Source organism: Rhododendron vialii, chromosome 11a, assembly GCF_030253575.1.
Source record: "Rhododendron vialii isolate Sample 1 chromosome 11a, ASM3025357v1".
NCBI lineage: Eukaryota > Viridiplantae > Streptophyta > Magnoliopsida > Ericales > Ericaceae > Rhododendron > Rhododendron vialii.
In genome coordinates, this window is record NC_080567.1 from 22,319,455 (window position 1) to 22,341,412 (window position 21,958).

General features: G+C 37.7%; 1 protein-coding gene across 1 annotated transcript; it reads left to right on the forward strand.

Moving 5' to 3' along the window:
* Positions 1-6,853: 6,853 nt before the first annotated feature.
* On the forward strand, positions 6,854-10,071 carry LOC131307538 (phosphatidylinositol 4-phosphate 5-kinase 2-like). Its single transcript, XM_058334091.1, has 3 exons — positions 6,854-7,941; positions 9,164-9,392; positions 9,740-10,071. Exons 1-3 carry the CDS (start codon positions 7,073-7,075, stop codon positions 9,902-9,904), a joined length of 1,263 nt encoding a protein of 420 aa, XP_058190074.1. The 5' UTR covers positions 6,854-7,072; the 3' UTR covers positions 9,905-10,071.
* The last annotated feature ends 11,887 nt before the right edge of the window (positions 10,072-21,958 follow it).

Here is a 21,958-nt window from a genome sequence, read left to right on the forward strand (position 1 = left end):
AAGTTGTGGAAGGGAGGAGAAAAGAAGAGAAAGCAAGGGAGGAATTACACAGGAAAAGGTCAAGAGGAGGGAAGATTTTCCCATCTCTCTTTTCCGAATTCAGATAGTAGGACAGGTACAGCCCAAAGCAAAGGCCTGTGCTGGAAATGGAAGTGGAACTAGGCCAGATTATACTAGAAATCTTTTATTCTGTGTCGTCCATCTCCATTCTGAACAAATTCTCCGGCTAAAATTCTTCAGAGAATTGCTCATCCTCAGCGAACCCTTGAAATCACCGTCCAAAAGAAGTTGTCCTCCATCTTATTGGCAATCCTGTTTCCCAGCAGCTAATGGAGAAATCTTTGTCATTACCTTGATCAGCAAGCCTATTTTCATTCAGCTTTTTCCAAGTTAGACCATAAAACATCAAGTTTATGGTTCTGATCTTCCAGGAAAAGATTTGTTGTTAGGCTTTGGTGTTCCTCAAACATCATCAATTCATTGGGTTTTTGTGTTAGAAAAAGATCATGTTGTTACAATTTCAACTCTCTTTCTTTTCTCTTTTTTCGATTCATTGGGTTTTTTGTTAACAGAGCTATGGTTAGCACTTTGGTCCTACGGCCTTATGCAAACTAAAACCTCTTTTTTTCGACGAACAATATCATCCCATTAATATCAAAAGAAAAAACAGCCAAACAAGTCCATATATATAAATACCGCATATCACAAACAGTACAACGCAACTCGACAAAAAACGAAAGGACCCAACGAAACCAACCAACCAAACAAGGCTAATCAAGACACCCCATAGAACTCAAAAGAACACCTCACACAAACCCTCAACGCCGACCGCACAAACCAACAATACTTGCAAAAAGGTAGAGAACAACAATACTTGCAAAAAGGTAGAGAACAAGAAACACATATAAATCAATGTAAAGCACGATGCTAGGGGATACGATAAATGTGAGGGTCACCATAGCTATCCTCAATGATCTTTTCACGTTTACGCTTAACCGTTCTTGTATTTTCCCCCAGTGTCATTTCCCTTTTCCTTTTTCTTTTTTTCAAGCTTTGCAAATTGAAAATTCAAACGTAATAGTAAACACATGATAATATTGGTCCAACAACTCCAAGGGGTTTGACTTAGTTGACATGAGAAAGCAGATAAGTGCTTATCATGTGTGAAATTGCATGTTCGAATTCATTGGAGGCCAAACATAGCAAACCTTGGGGCAACTAGAGGGTTTGCCCAATCGTTACCTCCAGGCCCTAAAATTAGTTGAGATACACGTCAGCTGATCGGAAGATCCGATAATAAAAAGAAGAAGATAATATTGGATAAATGGCACCTAAGGCCCTAAAATACCCCCCTTTTGGTCAGGAACAAGAATTCTTCATTTGATAAAATGAGTACATGAAAATTTGTAGGAGAACATTAGATCTTAAATGATAGGTTTAATTTCTATTGTGATTATGGTGTAGGGCAATATGAATAGTTACATCATTACTTTCAAAGTCCTCATAAAGGTTTGCACACTAGCCTATGAAAAGCCAAAAAAGTAAACAAGAAAGCCATCTCTCAATGAAGTAGTTAGTGGCTTCTGAAGCCAGTACAATGATACATGTAGCAATGCAAGCACAGTAGAGATATAAAGGCCTGATGGGTCAATCCGAGTTACACAACAAGGCATTGCCCTCTCTCTCTCCACAGCCACAGTTGGCCTTGTACATGCCAAACTTTTCCTGTGTTGCTTGGCAATTGGCATGGAAAATCAGAGTTCCAGTAAAATGAAAAACAAAAGAGACCCCACCCTGCCACCGAAAGCCCACTTTATAACCCACTCCATACACTAATCTCTTTTTTCTTTCGTAAAGGTTGGGATGGGAAGACTGGAGTTGAAAGAAGCTCTCAACGGCCATAGCATGTTCGGTCAGTGACAAATACGTGCTAACTCATCAAGTTTGGATGTGGTATTGAATTTGTCATGCGCTACTCATGTTGAATCTTATTAACTTTTAGAACAGAGACAATTATTTTTATGATGAGGTGTTATGACCTATAACAGGCATGACCATGGCCCATCAGTGTAGGATATCACAGGGCGCTGCAATTTGGGATCATACAGAGTATATGGACACTCAAAACATTACTACCTTCGTCCCATATGTTACTCGTGTTGGGAGAACGCATAGTATTTCAAAGGGCATACAATTGATGCATGTTTCTTTAGAAAGTTTGATCAGATTTTCAACATTGCTCATTCTTTTTACTTTGAACATTTTTTTTAGTCCTTTATGAATGTTAAGGCTCCGTTACGAAAACCTTCTTAAAAAATAAGTACTTATTTTGGAACTTCTCATTCAAAAATAAGAAGGGTCATTCCACAAAACCCAAATAAAAAGTTCCTTTCACATTTTCAAACTCAAAAATAATGTAAATGAAAAAAAAAATTCAAATTTTTTTGCACCGTATTAAAGATCTCAATGAGATCTATCAAACAAGATCCATAGTGATAAGAAAATTATTTGCGTAAACACATGATTTTTGAGCTTGAAGTTGCCTTATACAAAAAATAAGACTGTTGCTAAGAGAATGGGTGCCGGCGGAGGGAAATCGTACCGACAGCCGTGCTGGGCCGTCTCCGGCCACCGGACGACTGATCCGAGCCGTCCAAAAATTTTATAAAAAAAAAACCGAGGGAGTTGCGTGGGAATTAACGGCATCCGAGATGTGTAGGGTGCTTGATCCGCGCACCCCTTTTTCGTGTATATGATTTCACACGAAAAGGGGTGCTCGGATCAAGCACCTTACACATCTCGGATGCCGTTGATTCCCACGCTAGCCCCCTCGGTGTTTTTTTTTAGAATTTTTGGACAGCTCGGATCGGCCGTCCGGTGGCCGGAGACGGCCCGGCGCGGCCGTCGGTACGATTTCCATCCCCGGCCGGTCGGTACCTATATAAATTCTTCCAAAATAAGTATCAACCTTCTTATTTTCCGGAACAAGGCTTCTTATTAGACAAAAAATAAGTTCTTATTTCGGTTCTGGAACGGGCCCTAAGTATCTTAATACCTCTTCTATCGAGCTTTTAAAAAGAAATACTACTTGAGATTGGTCCCTTAGTTTAGTCAAGGCGCTATCAGCGGCCCGCACACCGGGACTAGCCTCCCAAATTAATCGAGATTTGCGTAAACTAACCGGGCACCTGAATTATTTAAAAAAAAAAAAACACATACTATGGTAATTTCTTCAGAACTTAAGAACTCATATCACCATTCTCACTTACCATGTCTATATAAAACTCAATGCTGACACATAAGCAACTCAACGTCAACTAATTTGTGTATTTGCAATTACCAACCGTGAAATTTTTTCTTGAAACTGATTTAATTAATTAGGATCAACGTTGACCAAAATAAAAATTGAGCAATTGGACGGAGGTGAAAAGGCCGGTAATAATTGACATATGGCAATAATACCCCAGCAAATTAAACAAATTAAAAGAGACGGTTAAGATGAAAAAGACTCTGACATTCCGTTAATTACATACTTAAAACGAATGCAGGCTAATTAAATTAATGTTAACATACGACCACAAAATTATTTAACTTAATTCAAAAAGCGGCTACGATCAAATATATGAGATAGAGGTAATAGGAAATAAAAATCAAATACCGCATTAATTTTAATCCTGCAAGAATGGGGACGGCAACGATAGTAGTAACATCTCAATCATCCCTATCAAACATCAAGGACGGCAACGATAGTAGTAACATGTCAATCATCCCTATCAAACATCAAGGATAGTAGTAACGTAAACAAAAAAAGAATTAGCTTCGATAGAGATGATCGAGATGTATAACACAAAAGTGCATTAGCAACGATGAAAATAAGGTAAATTCGTATCTCTCTAATGAAAACACTCGAGTTATCGCAACTGGTGAAAGCATAGCACATCCTCATAAGCTCGAACCTCACATGTAAACCAAAGATGAAATTAGTCATTTTGAATACGGAAAGAATACTAACACTGATCTTTAGAAACAGATAGCCTGCACAGATGAAATTTGGACCCATTTTTGGTCTTACAAAGATGATCAGAACCGCTCATTTTCTTCAAAACGTCTTGTTTAAAATGAAATTAGTTATTTTGTATATATCATCCTAATTATGACCGATAATAAATGATTCTTACCGGTTATAATAAAAAATCATATCTCAGCCATTCATTATCAAGATCGATGGCCCGGATGCGCCCTACAAGATGCCTTGCAGGCCTTGCATTACAGAATTTCCCAATCCGTGATAACTTAGTCCGTAAAAGAACCAAAATCTCTAGCAACTTTTGGTAGCCAAATGGCTAATAAAGTAAAATCAGTAATAAAGCTTGTGACTATCTCAAACCCCATTAAGATATAATGAAGGCTTGAAAAGAGAAGGCCCCTGTGGCTATATGGCAATGCAAAAAGGAGATGGATTTTCTATGGCTATATGGCAATGCAAATAGCAAGGATTTTAACTTACAGTGATGTCAAACATGCATGCGAAAAATGAAAAAATAAAGATGTTGTGAATATTTATCGACTTAAGAAATTAAAATAAAATCTATGTTATAAACTAGTGCCACCCATATGCAAGTAAAGAAAACAAAAGATATTTCTTCACATTTCCAACCCTATTTATATGGCTATCAGCCTTACAAAAGATCATCAGGTCCCCAAAATATCTAAAAAAACATGCCATAAATGGAAACTTTCTATAAATAAAAACTTTTTATAAATGAAAATTTTTCATAAATGGAAGATTGAAAAAGTTCACAAAAATCTGCACTAAGGCAACTGGTATCAATACCAATGCAAAAATGTGGCGATACCAAACTGTTAGTAATTCTCCCGTAGACGATTGGTATATATCGATATCAATGCAAAAAGGTATCGGTACGCCCCAGTTCTGGTATGTTTGGAACCAATTGGTATCAATACCTCTTTGACATGGTATCGATACCAACCAGCCTAAAACAGATTCTGGGCTAGCTTGGCCTTCCTCCCTGCCTTCAAGCTTCCCGGACACCCTCCGGTGCTTCATTTCTCAGTTTTTGGGACTTGGTGGCATAATAGCGCCACGTGGCCTTGGGCTCACGGATGCACTCGAAGGTTATCTTTGTCGCTAAAACCCGCCTTATTCGCAAGTTTAACCTAAAAACATTCTCAAACCAACCTTACGTGCAAAATCACTCTAACTACTAAAGTAAATGCAAGATAAACGCCATAAATGAGGACTACAAGCACCAAGTATCTACAATACTGGGTGCTAATCAAAACCTTTAGCAATGTCTTTTTCAATGTATGTGATTACGAAACTTGCACAAATTCATCATGCATCCTATGGCGCAAATAAAATGATCAATTGTGGATTTTCTTATTTAAGTTGCTCAAAACTTGACAAAGCTCTAAAATGGCATCAGATTTTCCAATTTAAGATACTTAGAAGGATCGAACGTATAATTTTTCAATTGAAATTTCAAATATACAGTCTCTTTTTGTGAAGTCATACAGCTATCATTTTTCAACAAGCTTGTACTAATATCTTTGACTTTAAATGATGAACTTTCTTATCTCGTGGGAGTACATGGATATTTCCTCAACTATAAGTTTTTTTCACGGGGATCCTCTAACGTTTAAAATCGTTCATATAGATCCCCTCAACTATATGAAATGAAAATTTGATTAACTCTGTTAACAGAATAAGAAAAAATGACGATTTTACCCCTAAAAAATCGCCCACACTGATCCCCTCATCTGTAAAAATTGTCAGCGCTGACCCTTTTCATTTAACGGTCTTTTTGACAGTAGGATGTTGATTGGTTAATAGTTATAAGTGATGGAGTTTGAATGTGTGATGTTAAATGTTAGGAGGTCTTCGTAAAAAAAGTGATAGTTAAAGGGGTACATCTCAAGTGGACTTTCACCTAGTTATAATTCAAAAAGTATAAAAAATATATACTGGCGTCGGGATTATAGAAAAAGTTTAGTAGTAACACTACAAATTTCTACTACAGTAGAATCCTTGCAGTAACGACCCCACCACTTGGCACTCCTGGCTGGCTGGCTGGCCCTATTCTTGATTTTTCAGAAAAAAAATAAATAAAATTGGGCTTATAAAGATGATTTGAAACATTTACAATATTATATTAATTGCATGCTGTTGTGATTAATCCGTTTTTATGTGAAAAGTATATTGGCATCGTGAATAATCGATATATCATCAACATTATTTTGAAACGAGATTAAAAAGTGAATGATTTCAATTGTGAGCCCAAGGAGAACCCACATACTTCGTATCTCCATCTAAAATCATGGCTAATCATGGTTACTAAAATCAACGGTGTGGGACAATTATGTAGTTTAATATCATTGATCTTGCTAACTTTCGCCTATCAAGCGACGAATAATATGTCAATAACTCTAAACAAGTTTATATATTAATACATATCTTATAAATATGATTTATTTTCATAAATATCAATACACATTTTTTAGATATCAATATAACTTTTTTCTATTATCTCACATTTATTGGGCGGACGTTAAATTAATCCGAATATCATTTGTATCGTCACAACATCTTCAAAAAAGTGTGAGTAGCACGTGCTGGCATGCAACAGTAAAGCAAAAGGCCCCCGAAGCCAGATCGGACGACCCTGTCTTCCCGTCAATAGCGGGAACTCCCACGAAAAACCCATCCAACGGCCACAAATCCACCTCCAAATCCCACCCTCCGATCCCCCATCCAACGGCCCACATTAAATCCAAGTGGCTCCTCCCAAAATCATCACAAATTATTAAAACCCGGTCCAATCCTCCACACCCTACTCCTTTTCCCTCTCTCTCTCACTAAACACACACACTCTCTCTCTCTCCTCTCTGGTTCTTGTTTCTGCTTAGTTGTTCTTCTCGCTGCTAACCTGCGCACTCCCCACCGCCTACCCTGTGCCGCGCGAGATGTCTCCGGCGTCTGGTCACGTGATGATAAGAATATCGAGGTACAGGAGCCGTTAGATTAAGAGATTTTCCAACGGGAACCGAGTAAATGGACGGCCAGAAGAGCCAGGGGAAGCTGACCCGGACCCACTCCTCCCTCCTCCGCGCCTCCCCCACCATCAGATCCTCAATCCACAGCCTTTCCTCCATGAACGAGATCACAGAGGATCAAGAACCGGACATAGAGGAGCAGAAGCCCCACCACAAGCCCAGCCCAGCGGCCCCGGTCCGTCCCGGAAAGAAGAAAACCCGGTTTGTCCCGGCCCTCGCCGCCTCCTCCCTCTCCCTCTACACCCTCTTCCTCTTTCTGCGACAAGACGAAATACCCACCTCGGAAAACCTCCTGGTAGCCCTGGTTTTCGTCGCAGTGGCCTTGTTCCTGGCCGGGAAGAACAAGGGTTTGATCCACCATTGCTTCGTGGTCATCAAGCAAGTGTGCGACGAGTGCAAGAAGAGACACGGGTTTTCGTCGAAAACCCGCGAGCACAAGCCCGTCAAGTGGTTTATCGGCGAGTCCGACCTGGTAGACGAGAAGCACGAGCCGGTCGTGCTGGAAGGGGTTGAGTTTTACAGCAACGGGGATTTCTACGAGGGTGAGTTTCACAAGGGGAAGTGTAACGGGAGCGGGGTGTACAATTATTTTGTGAACGGGAGGTATGAGGGGGACTGGATTGATGGCAAGTATGATGGGTGTGGGATAGAGAGTTGGGCGAGAGGGAGTAGGTACAGGGGGCAGTATAGGCAAGGGTTGAGGCATGGGTTTGGGGTTTACAGGTTTTATACGGGGGATATGTATGTGGGAGAGTGGTTTAGAGGGCAGAGTCACGGTGTTGGAGCTCAGACTTGCTCTGATGGGAGCTGTTATGTTGGGGAGTTCAAGTGTGGTGTCAAGCATGGCCTTGGTTGTTACCATTTTAGGTGAGTTCTTTTAGTAATTCAACTTTTATTCAATGCTCTTGTTTTGTTGTTTTTGAATCTTGATGTTTGAAATTGCCATGTATGATCATGTGGGTTGTTACAATTTTAGGTGAGTTTTCTTCAACTCTTGTTGAATGTTTTCTTGTTTTGGTGTTTTTGAATCTTGATGGTTGTGATTGCCAATTTTCCATGGATGGTCATGTGGGTTTTGTTAATAATCTTGATCTTTTCTTTTTTCCATGAGTGAGCTTTTAGGGTTCTTACTGTTTTCCAGGTTTTAGTGAGTAGTAATAGAACAGTAGAAATTGCTATGTTTATGACAAAATATTGTTTAGATTTGTGTAATCTTTTGAGGTTTCTGGATGGGTTGTAAATCTGGAATTGGTATCAAGATTTCAATTTTCTAGATCTTGATGCAGATTTAGAAATGCAGGAACTTGTGTACCATTTGCTTTTAGACCTGAGGATAAATATTCCAGATGTTAACAACCATTTTTCATACATCTATTTCCAGATGTTACCGTTTTAGCTGAATTTTTCTTGATTTTTCAATTGAAGCCTTTTGTTTTGAATGTTGACCATCGAAATCTTGGTTGATTGTGATTGGCGTTCCGTGTGTGGTCTTGTGCGTTTGGTACTATTTTTTAAGCGTCGATATATGCAACAGTTGACCCTTTGTTGCTACATTTCTAAAGGTGGTGATTTATTTAACATGTTCTTTGTTTGTAGTTTTTTAATATTGCTAGTTACTGATTGGTTTTCCATGTTTTGAAATTGGTGATATGACGTTTTAGTTTGTTTGATCGTTGGAGGATTAACTATTTTTTTATCGTCTTTGCAATTTCGAATGTCTTTATATAGTTAATTTCTTGGATGACTATTATTGGATGAAGCTTCCTTCTTTATTTTGTTCTTGATTGTCTGCGTCTGTAATTTGGAAACCATGCCTAGGTGTTGATACATTCGCTTGTCGTAGCTCTTCTTTCTTGGATATATGCTTTGGAACTCTTCGTACTCTATTGATTGGTCGAGCAATAGACGTTTGAATTATTGCGTTGTTAGTCTAATAGACTTAGTGATTTGATGTCATCGTTTTTAGAGGAGAAGAAAAAATTGATTGGCTTGGTCTTATTAGTTTTCTTTAATTGTCTGAAAAAATTATACTTCTGTATTTTCTTGCTTCTCTGTCAGAATGTTAATGTTAGTTTTGGCTGTTTCGCAGAAATGGAGACCGGTATGCTGGGGAATACTTTGGTGACAAAATCCACGGGTTTGGAATATACCACTTCGCTAATGGTCACTGTTATGAGGGATCGTGGCATGAAGGCCGTAAGCAAGGATATGGAATGTACACATTCCGAAATGGTGATACTAGGTGTGGTGAATGGGACTGTGGCAATCTCAAGACACCTCTAGCCCCATCGACAGATGAGGTCCTTCGAGTGGTTCAGGTACACTCTTTGAACTTTTTCACCCATTCAATGTGTTTGGTCTGTTTGGGATTTATGGAAAGAAAGAGAAGTTTGGGATTTATGGAAAGAAAGAGAAATGAATGCATTAAGATATAGGAAGAAAAAAATTTCAGGGAAAGGAAGGAAATGAGAAGGGAAACAATTTGAGAACTGTTCAGAAAATTATACTTCACTTAATTTCCATAGATTTTTTTTTCGTTTCTTTTCTTCTCAGAATGGGAACCAAATATGGAAATGGAATTCTTTCCACAAATTATTATGGTAGGCGTTACGTGATAAATCATCTCATTGTTTGACAATCCTCTTGTTTTAATGTCAATTTGTAGGCTGCTAGAAAAACAGCTGAGAACGCAATCCACATCCGGCGAGTGGATGAACAAGTAAACAAGGCAGTGGTGGCTGCAAACAGAGCCGCCACTGCCGCCAGAGTTGCTGCTGTCAAAGCAGTTCAAAACAGGATGGACGGCAAATTTTGCGACGCTGACTTATAAACGGCAAGCTTTTTTGCCTTGTGACTGTAAATTTTTTACTGGATTTTTATGTTTACTTCAAAAATGTACCGCCCCGGTGAGCACAAGCTCGTCGGAGGTTGAGAGAGAGTATGTCCAACTGTAATCTGTATATAGATCCCTGTGTATATCAATGGAAGCTGAGTTTTTCCAGAGCTTTTTCTCTTAGTCTGTCATTTGGAGTTATGCAGTATTTGGTGGGGTTGAGCCATGAAACTCCATTATTGTGTTTTGCATCATAGGCTTGATACCAGATTTTGTCTATTGCACCATTGTGATCATCATTATCCGCAACCAACATTATAGAAAGGCCTTATCTCCATTGTTAGGTCCTTATCTCCAAGGATTCGGATTCAAAAGAAGCATTGCCAATCTTTGAGTACTTATTTGCATCTTTGATTCAACGACTATTTCTAACCATGCTGGATGTGATGCGATGCGATTGCAAGTGCTTTGCGACGAATAAAATAAGATAGTATGTGCGTAGATTATGTGCATATAATGAGCACAGATGCGTCTGAAATCTTCCGATGCAGTTGGCCTTGCAAAATAATGGAGGGAGGTGGATGTGTTCCGATTTTGTGCCCATTATTAATCTATGTATGTAGCATTGTTTAGGATTAAAAATGGCCATGGTGCCGTGGATCATGTGGAACATTTATGGACTCAACCTGTTATTCCTTTTCATAATCTAAACAAACCCTCGAATAATTCGACCGTTACTATATTCTCTTTTAATTTTAAGATATTGCGGCCTAACACGATGGAAGTGGATGGAAATAGGGCTGGAAACCAAGAGTGCTGCTTGTGAGCGGCTCGTTCGTGGCTTGACTTGTTAAGTCTCGGTTTCGCTTGGTTCATTTAGTAATCAAGCCAAGTTTGAGTTCAAATTTTAGGCTCGTTTAGTGGACAAGTTGAACTTAACACTCAAAAGCGCGATTCGGCTAGCAAAAGCTTAACTTGTTTGTATAGACTCACTTTGTTTAAAAATGTTTGTTATGTAAAACAATTGGGCTCGGCTCATTTAAAGAGACTCGTTTAGTGTTTACAACCGAGCTGAGCTCGAGCTCGAAATTTAAGCTCATTTTGTAAATGAGCCGAATTTGAACTCTAAAATACTCGACTCTACTTAGCTCGTTTGCACTCTTAGATGGAAGTAGTATCTATTCTTTTTTACGATGTGTGACCTAACACGATGGGAGTGGTAATCCGTCCAGTTTTGTGATCCATATGACAACAAGTTGTATTATAACCGTACTCAGATACAACTTTCTTAAAAGTACACTATCAATTTCCCCATCTACATACTCTGCCAAGTTTATGGGTTGTGATCCATATGATGGTGTGTGTTTTTTTGTGACGGTTAGGGGTGTCAGACCAGCTTATGTGCATCTTGATTAATATCCTTCCTGATCCAATTAAAGACATCCGTGCTGGAATTAGGGGATTCACAAGAAATCATTTTTTCTTGCGACTGACCCGAAGAATCGAACATTGGTCAATCATGCAGAAAGCAAACCCCACCAAGCAACCCTTGGGGCTCCTATGATGGTGTCTACTTAACTCAACACTTTGTCTGCAAATGGAGATTCCAACTGATCCATGCCCATGTCTATGTCCCAGATGCGTAGACATGAGTAACGTGAGAAGGTGTGAAGGATCTTGGCTCCATAACACTAATAGGAAAAAGGTAATGGAGCGGACAAGGCCGGTCCTGAGTTTTCGAAGGGCTAAAGCGATAATAAAAAATGAGGCTTTTTCCGAATTTCTAGAACAAGCATAAAATAAACAAATTACTTTTTCCAAAACAAAAGAGTACTTATCAATAAGAATCCCATCTGCATTCAGAATAATTGATTTATCACTTGGTGTATTGGCGTTCATGTTCATGCTCATGCACAAATTTTTAATGGTTTTCAAATTCAAAACTCTTGTTCTACGAAACAGAGAATTTTTTTTTGGTTAAGCACTCCTGCTACATGTTTGCACCTAAAAATGAAGAGATTTAGATTCCAATAAAGCGAGATGAAGGCATTTGGTTGGGGTAACCACTGAAACAAATTCTCTATGTGTTGGTGAATGTATTATTTCCGAACCAGATTAATTATCAAGTCAGTGAAGAAAGCGTGTCGCTAATTACTCTAGGTTGGTATGGTTGGTGTGTTGTTTTGGAAAATATGGCACAAGCACAGCAATGGCAGGGAAAAAGCACAGGCACGACAATGACACGGAAAAGCACGAGCACGGCAACGGCATGAAAAAAGCACGGGCACAAAACGACATGAGTAAATATAATAGGACAAGCTGTAATATTTATTTTTTAACATTTTGTGTAAATTACTTTCAACAATTAATAATTTTTTTTTCTCAAGCAAAACAAAAAACCTCCTTGGTGGATGATCTTTACTATGGAAAAACCTGATTCTAATTAGTAAGATGAATTTTCTAATAAAAATAGACCATTTAGTTCTCCAATTTACAAATACACCGGTAAGTATTTTTTGGCCTTACTTTGATTGGATGTATCTTGAGTCTTTATTTATCTTTGGATGAATTTTTTTCTTTTTAGTATATAATGGAGTACTAAATAGGACTACTGCATATTTTGGGGCCCTAAATATCTATCATTTTTTTTTTGAGGCGTAAAGCCATGAAGCCCAAGGCCGGCCCTGTGAGTGGAAAACAAAGAGAAAAAGGTACATGTTTGCCAAAAGAATCCTAGACATTTTAGAAATGGCAAAGTGGTTGGAGTTTGGATGTTTCCTGCAGTATGCAGAAAAGCACCAAACTGGTTAGATCAAATTTGAAAGAACATTAGTAATAAGTAGAGGGTTTGAATATGGGAGGGTAATAATAATATTTGTATATTAAACAAGTGCAGGAGCCATGTGGTTCTTTCTTCTGGTAGGATAATGTGGGGATTGTCATTATGCTTTACACAAGCACATGGTGGGGTTGTTGGAAAAATCTTTCACTTTTTATGCATGCTTTAATTCATAATCTATGTTTCAACTATTTCTTTTATTAATAACACGATGTTCGGATTAGATTGCGCACCACGCGTCAACTGTTTTAGGAGTCATGAACTTGACGATCGGATAAATCTCCGGTGGCCCAAGGTTTAACAGAAATTGTTCCGTGTTCTTCTTGGACTTGGAAAATTTTACAAATTCTTGTTTTTGCTTCCACTCAGCAAGGATTCAATAGAGCAGTGCTACATTCTTTACCATAAAGTGTGGGCTCTGCACTCTTGAAATTGAGGCCCACTCGGGATGGAGCAATGCTCTAGGAGCATGGAATAACTTTTCTCATTGCCTCAAGTTTTTTCTTTTGAAATTGCCTGTGTTGACTTTTTGAAAACTCCACTTTTATCCTCCATAAAATCTAAAAAGGTTGCAAAAGTGATCCTCTTTAAGATTTTAAAAAACACCTAAGTTTACCTGGTATAGAGCTGCAAACAAACCGAGTTACTTACGACTAGCTCGTGGCTCGGCTAGACTCGATTCGTTTAGCAATCGAGCTGAACTCAAGTTTTAGGCTTGTTTAGTAAACGAGTTGAGCTAAACACTCAAAACTCGGCTCGGCTCGCAAAAGCTCAGCTCGTTTGTTTAAGCTCAGCTTGTTTAAAGAGGCAAATTATCCCGGCTCGACTCGTTACGAACGAGCCAAGCTTAAACACTACTCCCTCCATCCCTTATTTTGTGTCTAGTATTCCATTTTGGGCTGTCCCTTAATAAGTGTCCATTTTGTAAAGTTAGGGGGGTAAAAGTTGGTGCATTGTCTATTTTGTCCCTAAAAGTAGATTTCATTTTAAAAAGTTAGTGAGTAAAAATGTAATGATAATGGGTAAGTAGGGAAAGTGGAGGAAAAAGTTGATGTGAAAAGTGTAATGATGATGTCTTTTTAATAAGTTGGAGTTACGAAGCAGGACACTTAAAAATAGACGGAGAGAGTATTAATGAAGCTCGGCTCAGCTCATTTACACTCTAGCTGTGAATTTTATTCTTCAATATTTCACTCTCTCCCAATTGATTGTTCCCTATTAAATCCCTAGTATATTCTCTAATTATATCTCCATTTTTCATAAGCAAGACCGCCACCATCTCCTTCATCCTCTATTACCGTCCATATTCAAAAACCAACCTTTCTCTTTACCCAGTTTCAAACCCCCTTCCTCCACCTTTCCCCATCTCTCTCTCCTTTTTTTTTTTTAGAAATATTTCTCCATCTCTCTCCTCTTTTTATTTAGAGATATCTCTCTCCCACCTTCCAACTACCCCACATGTATTTTACAAAAGTACTCCTACATCTAAAAAGAAGATATACTGTTTATTAGGATATCTTAGCGGTCAGCAATGACATAAGGTCAGCTATATACCATTTGACCTACCCTAGAATTTTGGGTTTGGGTTTTGAAAACCAAAAGAGATGGGGACTACCTCAGCCATTACCAAACCCTATTCCTAACACGTTACTACTATATTGATTTATTAATTAATCCACCGATAGGAATTAATTACTATATGTATAACGGTACATGCATATACATACATATGTATCTACTGCCTTGCTATATATTTTTTTGGGATAACGGAGGAACACTTCTATAGTAAAGTCACTAAATGGATTTGATTGCGCAACTCAAACCTCCGGGGGAGCTAGCGCGGCCACACTAGTCATAGACCTCCACTTACTGCAAGATACTCATCCAATAAAGAATCGAACTCCAAATCTTAAGGAATACTCTTAATGTCTGAGCATCTGCCCGAGCCACTGAAGCAACCCCTGGGTGTGTTCCTAGCTAGCAAAATTATGAAGAAAGAGAAAGAAGGGGGATGCAAATGGGATCAATCATTCTTGTTTTTATATATGGTGTCTAGTAGCATGTCCCTGACAATAATATGTATAAAATGACAATAATATGTGTAAAATAAACTCACTTTGGTCATTGGTTGGTTATCGGATGAAGTAAACAAGTGCTTGTTTCCGTCTTTTGTTACCTCGGGAGTGATACAATATTACAATCTCTGACCCTGTGGGGGGTATTCTTGAATAACTTATAATTCTAGGGGTTTGTTTAAGGGTTTATTTTTGAATCACTGAGATCTGGTCAATGAATTCGTGGGAATCCCCATGAGATGGATGTTTGAGTGTAAGAGCTCTTAAAATTTACTATCAATGCCATCATGTGATGTTTAGGAAAAGGAAAAATCTATAACAAAAATGATATTGTATGATTTATGAAACTCGGCTCATGAAAATGTCCGGGTTTCAACTTTTATGAAAATACCATAGTGTACGTAAAAAATTCTGTACAACATGTTGAAGCTGAACAATCTCCTTAAAAGTTTTCAAAAAAAACAATCTCCTTAAAAAACTATTGTTACAATATTGTACATAAGAATCTACACACCGTGTTGATGTGCACTATATATCTCCTTAGAAAATCTATTAACACAATATCGTCCATAATAATCTGCATAACATATTGGTGCTCATTGAGTGTTACATAAAATAACATCTTAATTGTCAATAAAATTAAGACATGCGAGCATATTATGTACATTGATATTGTACAAATTATCTTGTTAATAGCATTACTCTTGGAAAACAGAAACTCTTCATTCCTCATATTTAGCTTAAATGTTTAATTTGACATAAAAGTTCTTTTGCACTAACTTTTTTCTCCCTTTATATGTTGTTTGCGAGTCTACACACTTGAAAAGTACTAGATTTTGTTAGATGAAATATTGGCATATTGACAATAAGAGGAAAGATTTTCCAAGCACATCCAATAGAATATTTACAAGTTTTAATGCTATATTGTGAATCAATCATTCTACAACCACAAATACTTATACAGATATTTACACGAATTCATTCGCATTCACGTTGGAATCCACACACATTACACCTCTAGTGTGCGTGAACCTCACGAAAAGATGTGAATGTGTGAGTAAAGTATGTGTAAGTGTTTGTGATTGAATAATAATTGATAGAGAACTGATCATTCAAATTTCAAAGGTTTCCATATTATTTACTTCATTTTTATATGCTAATCGTTTCATTAAGTTGAAGCTTATCGAGTATATGCAATTTTATATTTGATCTCTTTAGCATTTCAATGCACTCCTCCAACAAAATACCCCAAATATTATGATGATTTCATTTTGTTCCTCTCTTGTTATTCATATATTAGTACCATCTTGCTTTGGAATGCTAAGACAATCATTTTGTAAGCTCACTCTGACTCGCCCAATCATGGCAATTTAAATTACAAAAAATGTACGTTAGTGGAAGAGAAGGATCTTTTACCAATGAATTTATTTTTTCACTCACAGGTTAAAGTCTGACACTCAGAGATTACTTTAGATTTTAAGCGGTTACAGTTTCCTAAAAAAGAAACTTTAAAAAAAGAGATAATTTTAAATTAAAAAATATATTTACGCAAATAATTTTTCTATTAATATGAATCTTGTTTGATAGAAGATCTCATTAACATCTTTTAAACGGTGTAAAAAAATTAAAAAATTATTATTTATTTTCATTATATATGAGCTTGAAATAACCTTTTCAAAAAGAAGGTTTAAAATGAAAGCGGAACGCCCAAGTTCCAAACTTCATGCGAATTCAAATGGGGTTTTCTCTTGGCTTAAATGGGCCCTCTAATCATCGAGTGGTTGGAGAGAAAATAACGGCTCAAGATGTGTTTTGATAATTAATACCTGCCAATGAAATTTTTAGCATTAACAAATGTTCTCAGCATGTCCTTGACAGATATTAATTATCAAAACATGTCCTTACTCGTCATTTTCCCTATAACCCTCTAATCATCAAGTGGTTGAATTGATTGTTCAAAAGTTAGTCAAGATGTGCATAAGATGCTCCGAATTCCGTGAGCTATCATGTGCAAATTAAGGTTAAGAGTCCTTCTCGTAAGTAGAAACTATTTCTTCTGTTTTCGTTTTCCAAATACTTCGGCATTGTTTGCTTTACAATTCAAAAAGAATTTTTTAAAAAATTCCTCCTAGATTTCTCTACTTTCAACATTTCTCTCTTTATATTTCTCCACTTATTACCCCTACTATTTTTCAAAAAAAAAATTCAAAAACCAATCCAAACAAGACAGATTCCCGACTAACTCCAATGCATTAACTCGAAAAGGGTGGATTGAGAATTTGAAATCAAATAAGAAGCTTACTTCCTCAATCTTTGAGGTTCGACTCACATCACGAACAAAAAGCCCTTGGGGTCAGCTAGAGGTTCACACATTGCAAGATTGTTTATTTCAAAGTCTCGAGACTAGTGAGATGCACGTAAGTTTACTCTGACGCCCAATTATCAAAACTTACCTAATTTGGTTGCGATAACCATCCAAAACAAATTAGAAAACTAACGTTGTTTTGTCAGTTGTTGATACCTTTGCATTAACGTTGTTTTGCATTTTGCTAGACTAAAAGGGAATGGAGGGGACGACTTGCCCCGGGCGTGGCCATAGAGTGTCCGAACTATAGCGGATCTTTGGGAGGGATCGAAACGCAAAGATGGATCGAAACGCAAAGGTGCGCACTGTCCCACCTAGGATCAGAGCGATCCACAAGGAAGAGTCAGAGGAAGTCTAAAGACTTGAGTTGTGAGGCCACCGCCATAGGGTTCATATTCTATCTGTTTTCAAATTCAGAAATAAAACAAGCAAATATGACAATAAATAAATAAGCAATGATAATATGCCCTGAGCTTGTTGTAACGCATGTATAACAGTACTGTTAACCCAACCCTTTATTACTGTATTAAAATTTTGAGGTATCACTCATATATTATTTTAGTGTTGGAAAATTGTGTGAATGAACTTGGGAGTCCACGGATAAAAAAAAAAAACTTGGGAGACCAAAGGCCTTCCACGGCTTTTGGTGTCATTCAATCCTCGAATTCAGTTTTTCAAATCATATTTTGATATTGTACTTGAGTGAGAAAGAGACAAACACTGAGTCAGTTCGCTAAGGCTGCTTACGGTGGTGTTCCGTGAGTCGTGGTTTTAGTCGGATTATCCTGAGAGACAGATGCAGATTCAACCTCAACACCTTTCGATCGGTAGACGGCAAATCTGTTTTAAGGATATTGTATTAAATACAAGATTCAATTCGGGTTTTGTATCTCGTTTCAATCCCAATTTTAATCTTTAATTTTTGATTTTTGATTTCATTTAATGAAATTGTAATCTGGATTCATGCCAAATGTATTTTCCCAACATTTTACATTAATGTTCAAAAAACCTGCACTTTTTTTTTTCTTGAATAAGTTTATCTTTGGAGATACGTACTAAACCATACACCGATCAATCTTTACATCTCAATCAATAGGGATCGTCTAAGTGAATTTGTGGTCTCCATATCACATTCATGTCGGAGAATCTAATAAGATTTTTACGTGCGGGGCTATTAGCTAATAGCTACTAATGCACAAATCTAATTCTTTATTCGGACTTGGAATTGACCGCGTGACACAATATTAGTACACAACAATCAGCATGGAATATTCTTTATTCGGACTTGGAATTAAGGGGCCGGACTGGTTTTAGGAGTACTTGGATATTGAAGAGTGTGCTAGCTGCTTACTTCTGTATACAATCTAGAGTAGTGTTAGGTATAAAGAAAATATATTCCGAAATTATCCCGAAAAGGTAAATCAACAGTACTATGGATGGAAAGGAACCAACAGGTCTTCCAGCACAGTAAAATTCCATTAGAGATTTGCTGAGCTTGAAAAGGGGTGTCAAGCAGTCTCAAGAGAATAAAGCTCTGTGTGGTAGCTGTGCTCTTCCGGACAATTTTTTTGGTTCCATCGGGATAAAGTGTTGAATAGGAGTAATTTTTGGTGCCGGTAGGGTACCACACAAGTGGTATCCTGTCGGTGATTTGGATCGTCTTAAACGTGTTTTTTGGACGGTTTAGATTTAAGAGAGGAAAAAAAAGGAGAGAGAGTGGTGGGGTGAGGTGATAGAGGGAATAAATCAGGGCCGTTAAAAACATGTTTGGACGGTCCGAATCACCGACGGGTACTACCACTTGGTATCCGCTCGGTACCCAAAAACTTCTCGTTGTATGGTTTTTTTTTTTTTCTGTGTTTGCAAAGTATTGGATTTTGATATATAAAATACTATCATGTGGGTAACAATAATTAAGAAGAAAGATTTTTCCAAGCACATTCAATAGAATATTTACAGGTTTTGATGCTTTATAGAGAACTGATCACTCAAATTTCAAAGGTTTACATATAAAGATTACAAGTTTGCTGTATAACCGATCATTCTTTTAAGTCTCAATCAATTGGGATTGGCTAGCTACATGAATGTTTTTTTTTTTTTAACAAAAGAGAGAAGATTTTATTAATCTGAAAGGCGGAAAAGCGCCTAACCATCAGAGAGAGAGGAGCCCCAAAGGGGCAAGGTAGTTGTCCACAAACCGGACAAGCTACAAGAAAGGGCTTTCTTTGCACAAGCATGTGCAGCCCTATTACAATCACGTTTGACAAAATTAAAATCACACAACTGAAACGAATCCTTCAAAGCTAAACAATCTTGTACCAAAACTGCAATATCAGAGGGTGGATTTTTTGACATGGAACAGCTTCGGACAATCGATTCCGCATCCGATTCAATAAGAACACGTCCTACATTCAGAGCAACACCCAAATTCATTCCATTTCTAATTGCCATAGCCTCCGCAAGCCGTGGAGAGGTGAGACCTTCATATGACTTAATAAAGATTCCCAAAATGGAGCCGTTCGCATTCCGAGCAATTGCTCCTGTGCCAATAATGCTCGTTGCCTTTGATACCGCTGCATCAACATTAATTTTTATCATGCCTTCCTCAGGTCTCTTCCAAACCAAAGTCTCAGGATTTGAAGAAGCCACTTGAGTAGGGGAAGGCTTGACATTAGCCTCTAGAAACTCAAAAAAATCGGCTTGTGCCTTTCCGTTAACTGCCTTCGCAGGCCAACTTGTACCATTAAACACCAAATCGTTTCGAGTTTTCCAGATCCACCAGCAATATGAAAGGCCAAGACCCAATGTTGAAAAGGGGAGATGAGCTAAACGGATACGATTGCAAATACAATGCCACCAGTCAGACATATGTCTACAGTTTTCAAGCTCCTCAGGTCTAAGACGAAAAGGTGAAAGAATCCACACTTTTGAAGCAAAACCACATCGGAACAACAAATGACAAATAGATTCCTCCGCATTTCCACACAGTGAGCAAATTGGATCAGAATGTACCTTCTTAGCGGTTAGGGCTGAGTTGGTTGCTAGAGCTTCATTGAAACACTTCCAAGCAAAAAAATTGATCTTTGGGTGGATAGGCAAGCCCCATAACTTCTTCCAAATTAGTGCCATCACATTATCAGAACTAGTTTGAGCTCCGTGATTATCCAGCTCATTGATCAAGCTCTCTTTTTCCAAGCAATAAGCAGATTTTACAGTGAATACACCATTTGGGGAGTAGTGCCAAACTTTGCGATCCCTTCTTTGCGTGGTACTAATAGGCAAGGAAAGAATAACAGTTGCCTCTTCTTCATTGAAGTTTTCTTTGATCAGCTGCATCTTCTAAGTCTTTGTGGAATTGTCAATAAGATCAGAAACATAAGTTATGGTGCTACTTCTTACCGAGCTCGGGCTGACCTTGAAAACTGGTGGTTTTGGTAGCCAAGGGTCTTCCCAAATTCGAATGTCTTTTCCTGAACAAACCTGCCACCTCCAACCTTTATTGAGTAACTCTCTAGCCCAACAAATGCTTCTCCAAGCCCACGATGCCTGGCTGCTTACATTTGCATTGAAAAAAGTCGTGTTGGGAAAGTATTTGCCCTTGAAAATTCGTTTGAAGAGAGATGGTTCACCGGAAATCAACTCTACATGAAAATTGAGTAACTCTACATGAATGTCTCGTATCAAAATTCATGTTAGAGAATCTAATGAGATTTTTTACTTGCATGCTGTGTAACCGATCATTCTTTTAAGTCTCAATCAATTGGAATTGGCTAGCTACATGAATTTGTTGTCTCCTATCAAAATTCATGCTAGAGAATCTAATGAGATTTTTTACTTACAGGTGTTAGCTACTAACTCATAACCCTTACTCTTTTGTCTCCGTATCCTAATACATGTCAGAGGATCTAATGAGGTTTTTTTACGTGCGGGTGTTAGCTACTAATGCACAACCCTCACTCTTTTGTCTCCATCTCCATATCTAGATTCATGTCAGAGGATCTAATGAGGTTTTTTACGTGCAGGTGTTAGCTACTAATGCACAACACTTACTCTTTATTCAGACAAGGAATTTTGACCGCATGACGAATATACTCTATGCAGGACATAAGCAGAATTTTCTGGATATACATATGTTATTTGATTTGTATGGGCTCTATACACTTTAATGTGGACACCACATAAATGTGTGATTCAAAACCCCTGCAAAGTAATGCTCTCGGAGCATAAAATAGTTTCTCTCATTTGAAGATGTCAATTTTTTTTGAACGGAGTCAATTTTTGATATTCATTGCCAATTTTAATTCCTTATATCTTTCAATATGGATCTAAAAAAATATACAATATGAATTTTATTTGATAATTCTCGATTAGTTCTATTATATAAAATTTTTAAACTCAAGAAAAATATCATAGACTGAAAGATACATAGTAAAGAATGAAAAATAACACAAATTTCAAAACTTGACATTATTTTTGGGATGGAGGGAGGGTGAGAAAACTTGCATTAATTAGGATGCGTTCCGGAATGCAAAAAAAATCCTTATTTTTTAAGAAGGCAATTCAAGCTCAAAAACTAGGGAATGACTTCGGTGTCCCCAGTCATTTTGGGGACACCGTAACTTTTCGCATAACAAAACCATTATGAGTATAACCAAAATTCATTACAAGCATAACAGAACCATAACAAAGCATAACCAAAACCACAGTAAGGCATAACTTGTTTGTTATGCCTTAGTTGGGTTTGGTTATGTCTTGGTTGGTTTTTTAGATAT

Excerpts from the sequence above, each read along its gene's own strand:
- LOC131307538 (XM_058334091.1), top strand. The coding sequence starts at position 7,073 with ATGGACGGCCAGAAGAGCCAGGGGAAGCTGACCCGGACCCACTCCTCC. Across the intron at positions 7,942-9,163 it reads CTTGGTTGTTACCATTTTAG|AAATGGAGACCGGTATGCTG; the intron begins GTGAGTTCTTTT and ends GCTGTTTCGCAG. Across the intron at positions 9,393-9,739 it reads AGGTCCTTCGAGTGGTTCAG|GCTGCTAGAAAAACAGCTGA; the intron begins GTACACTCTTTG and ends GTCAATTTGTAG.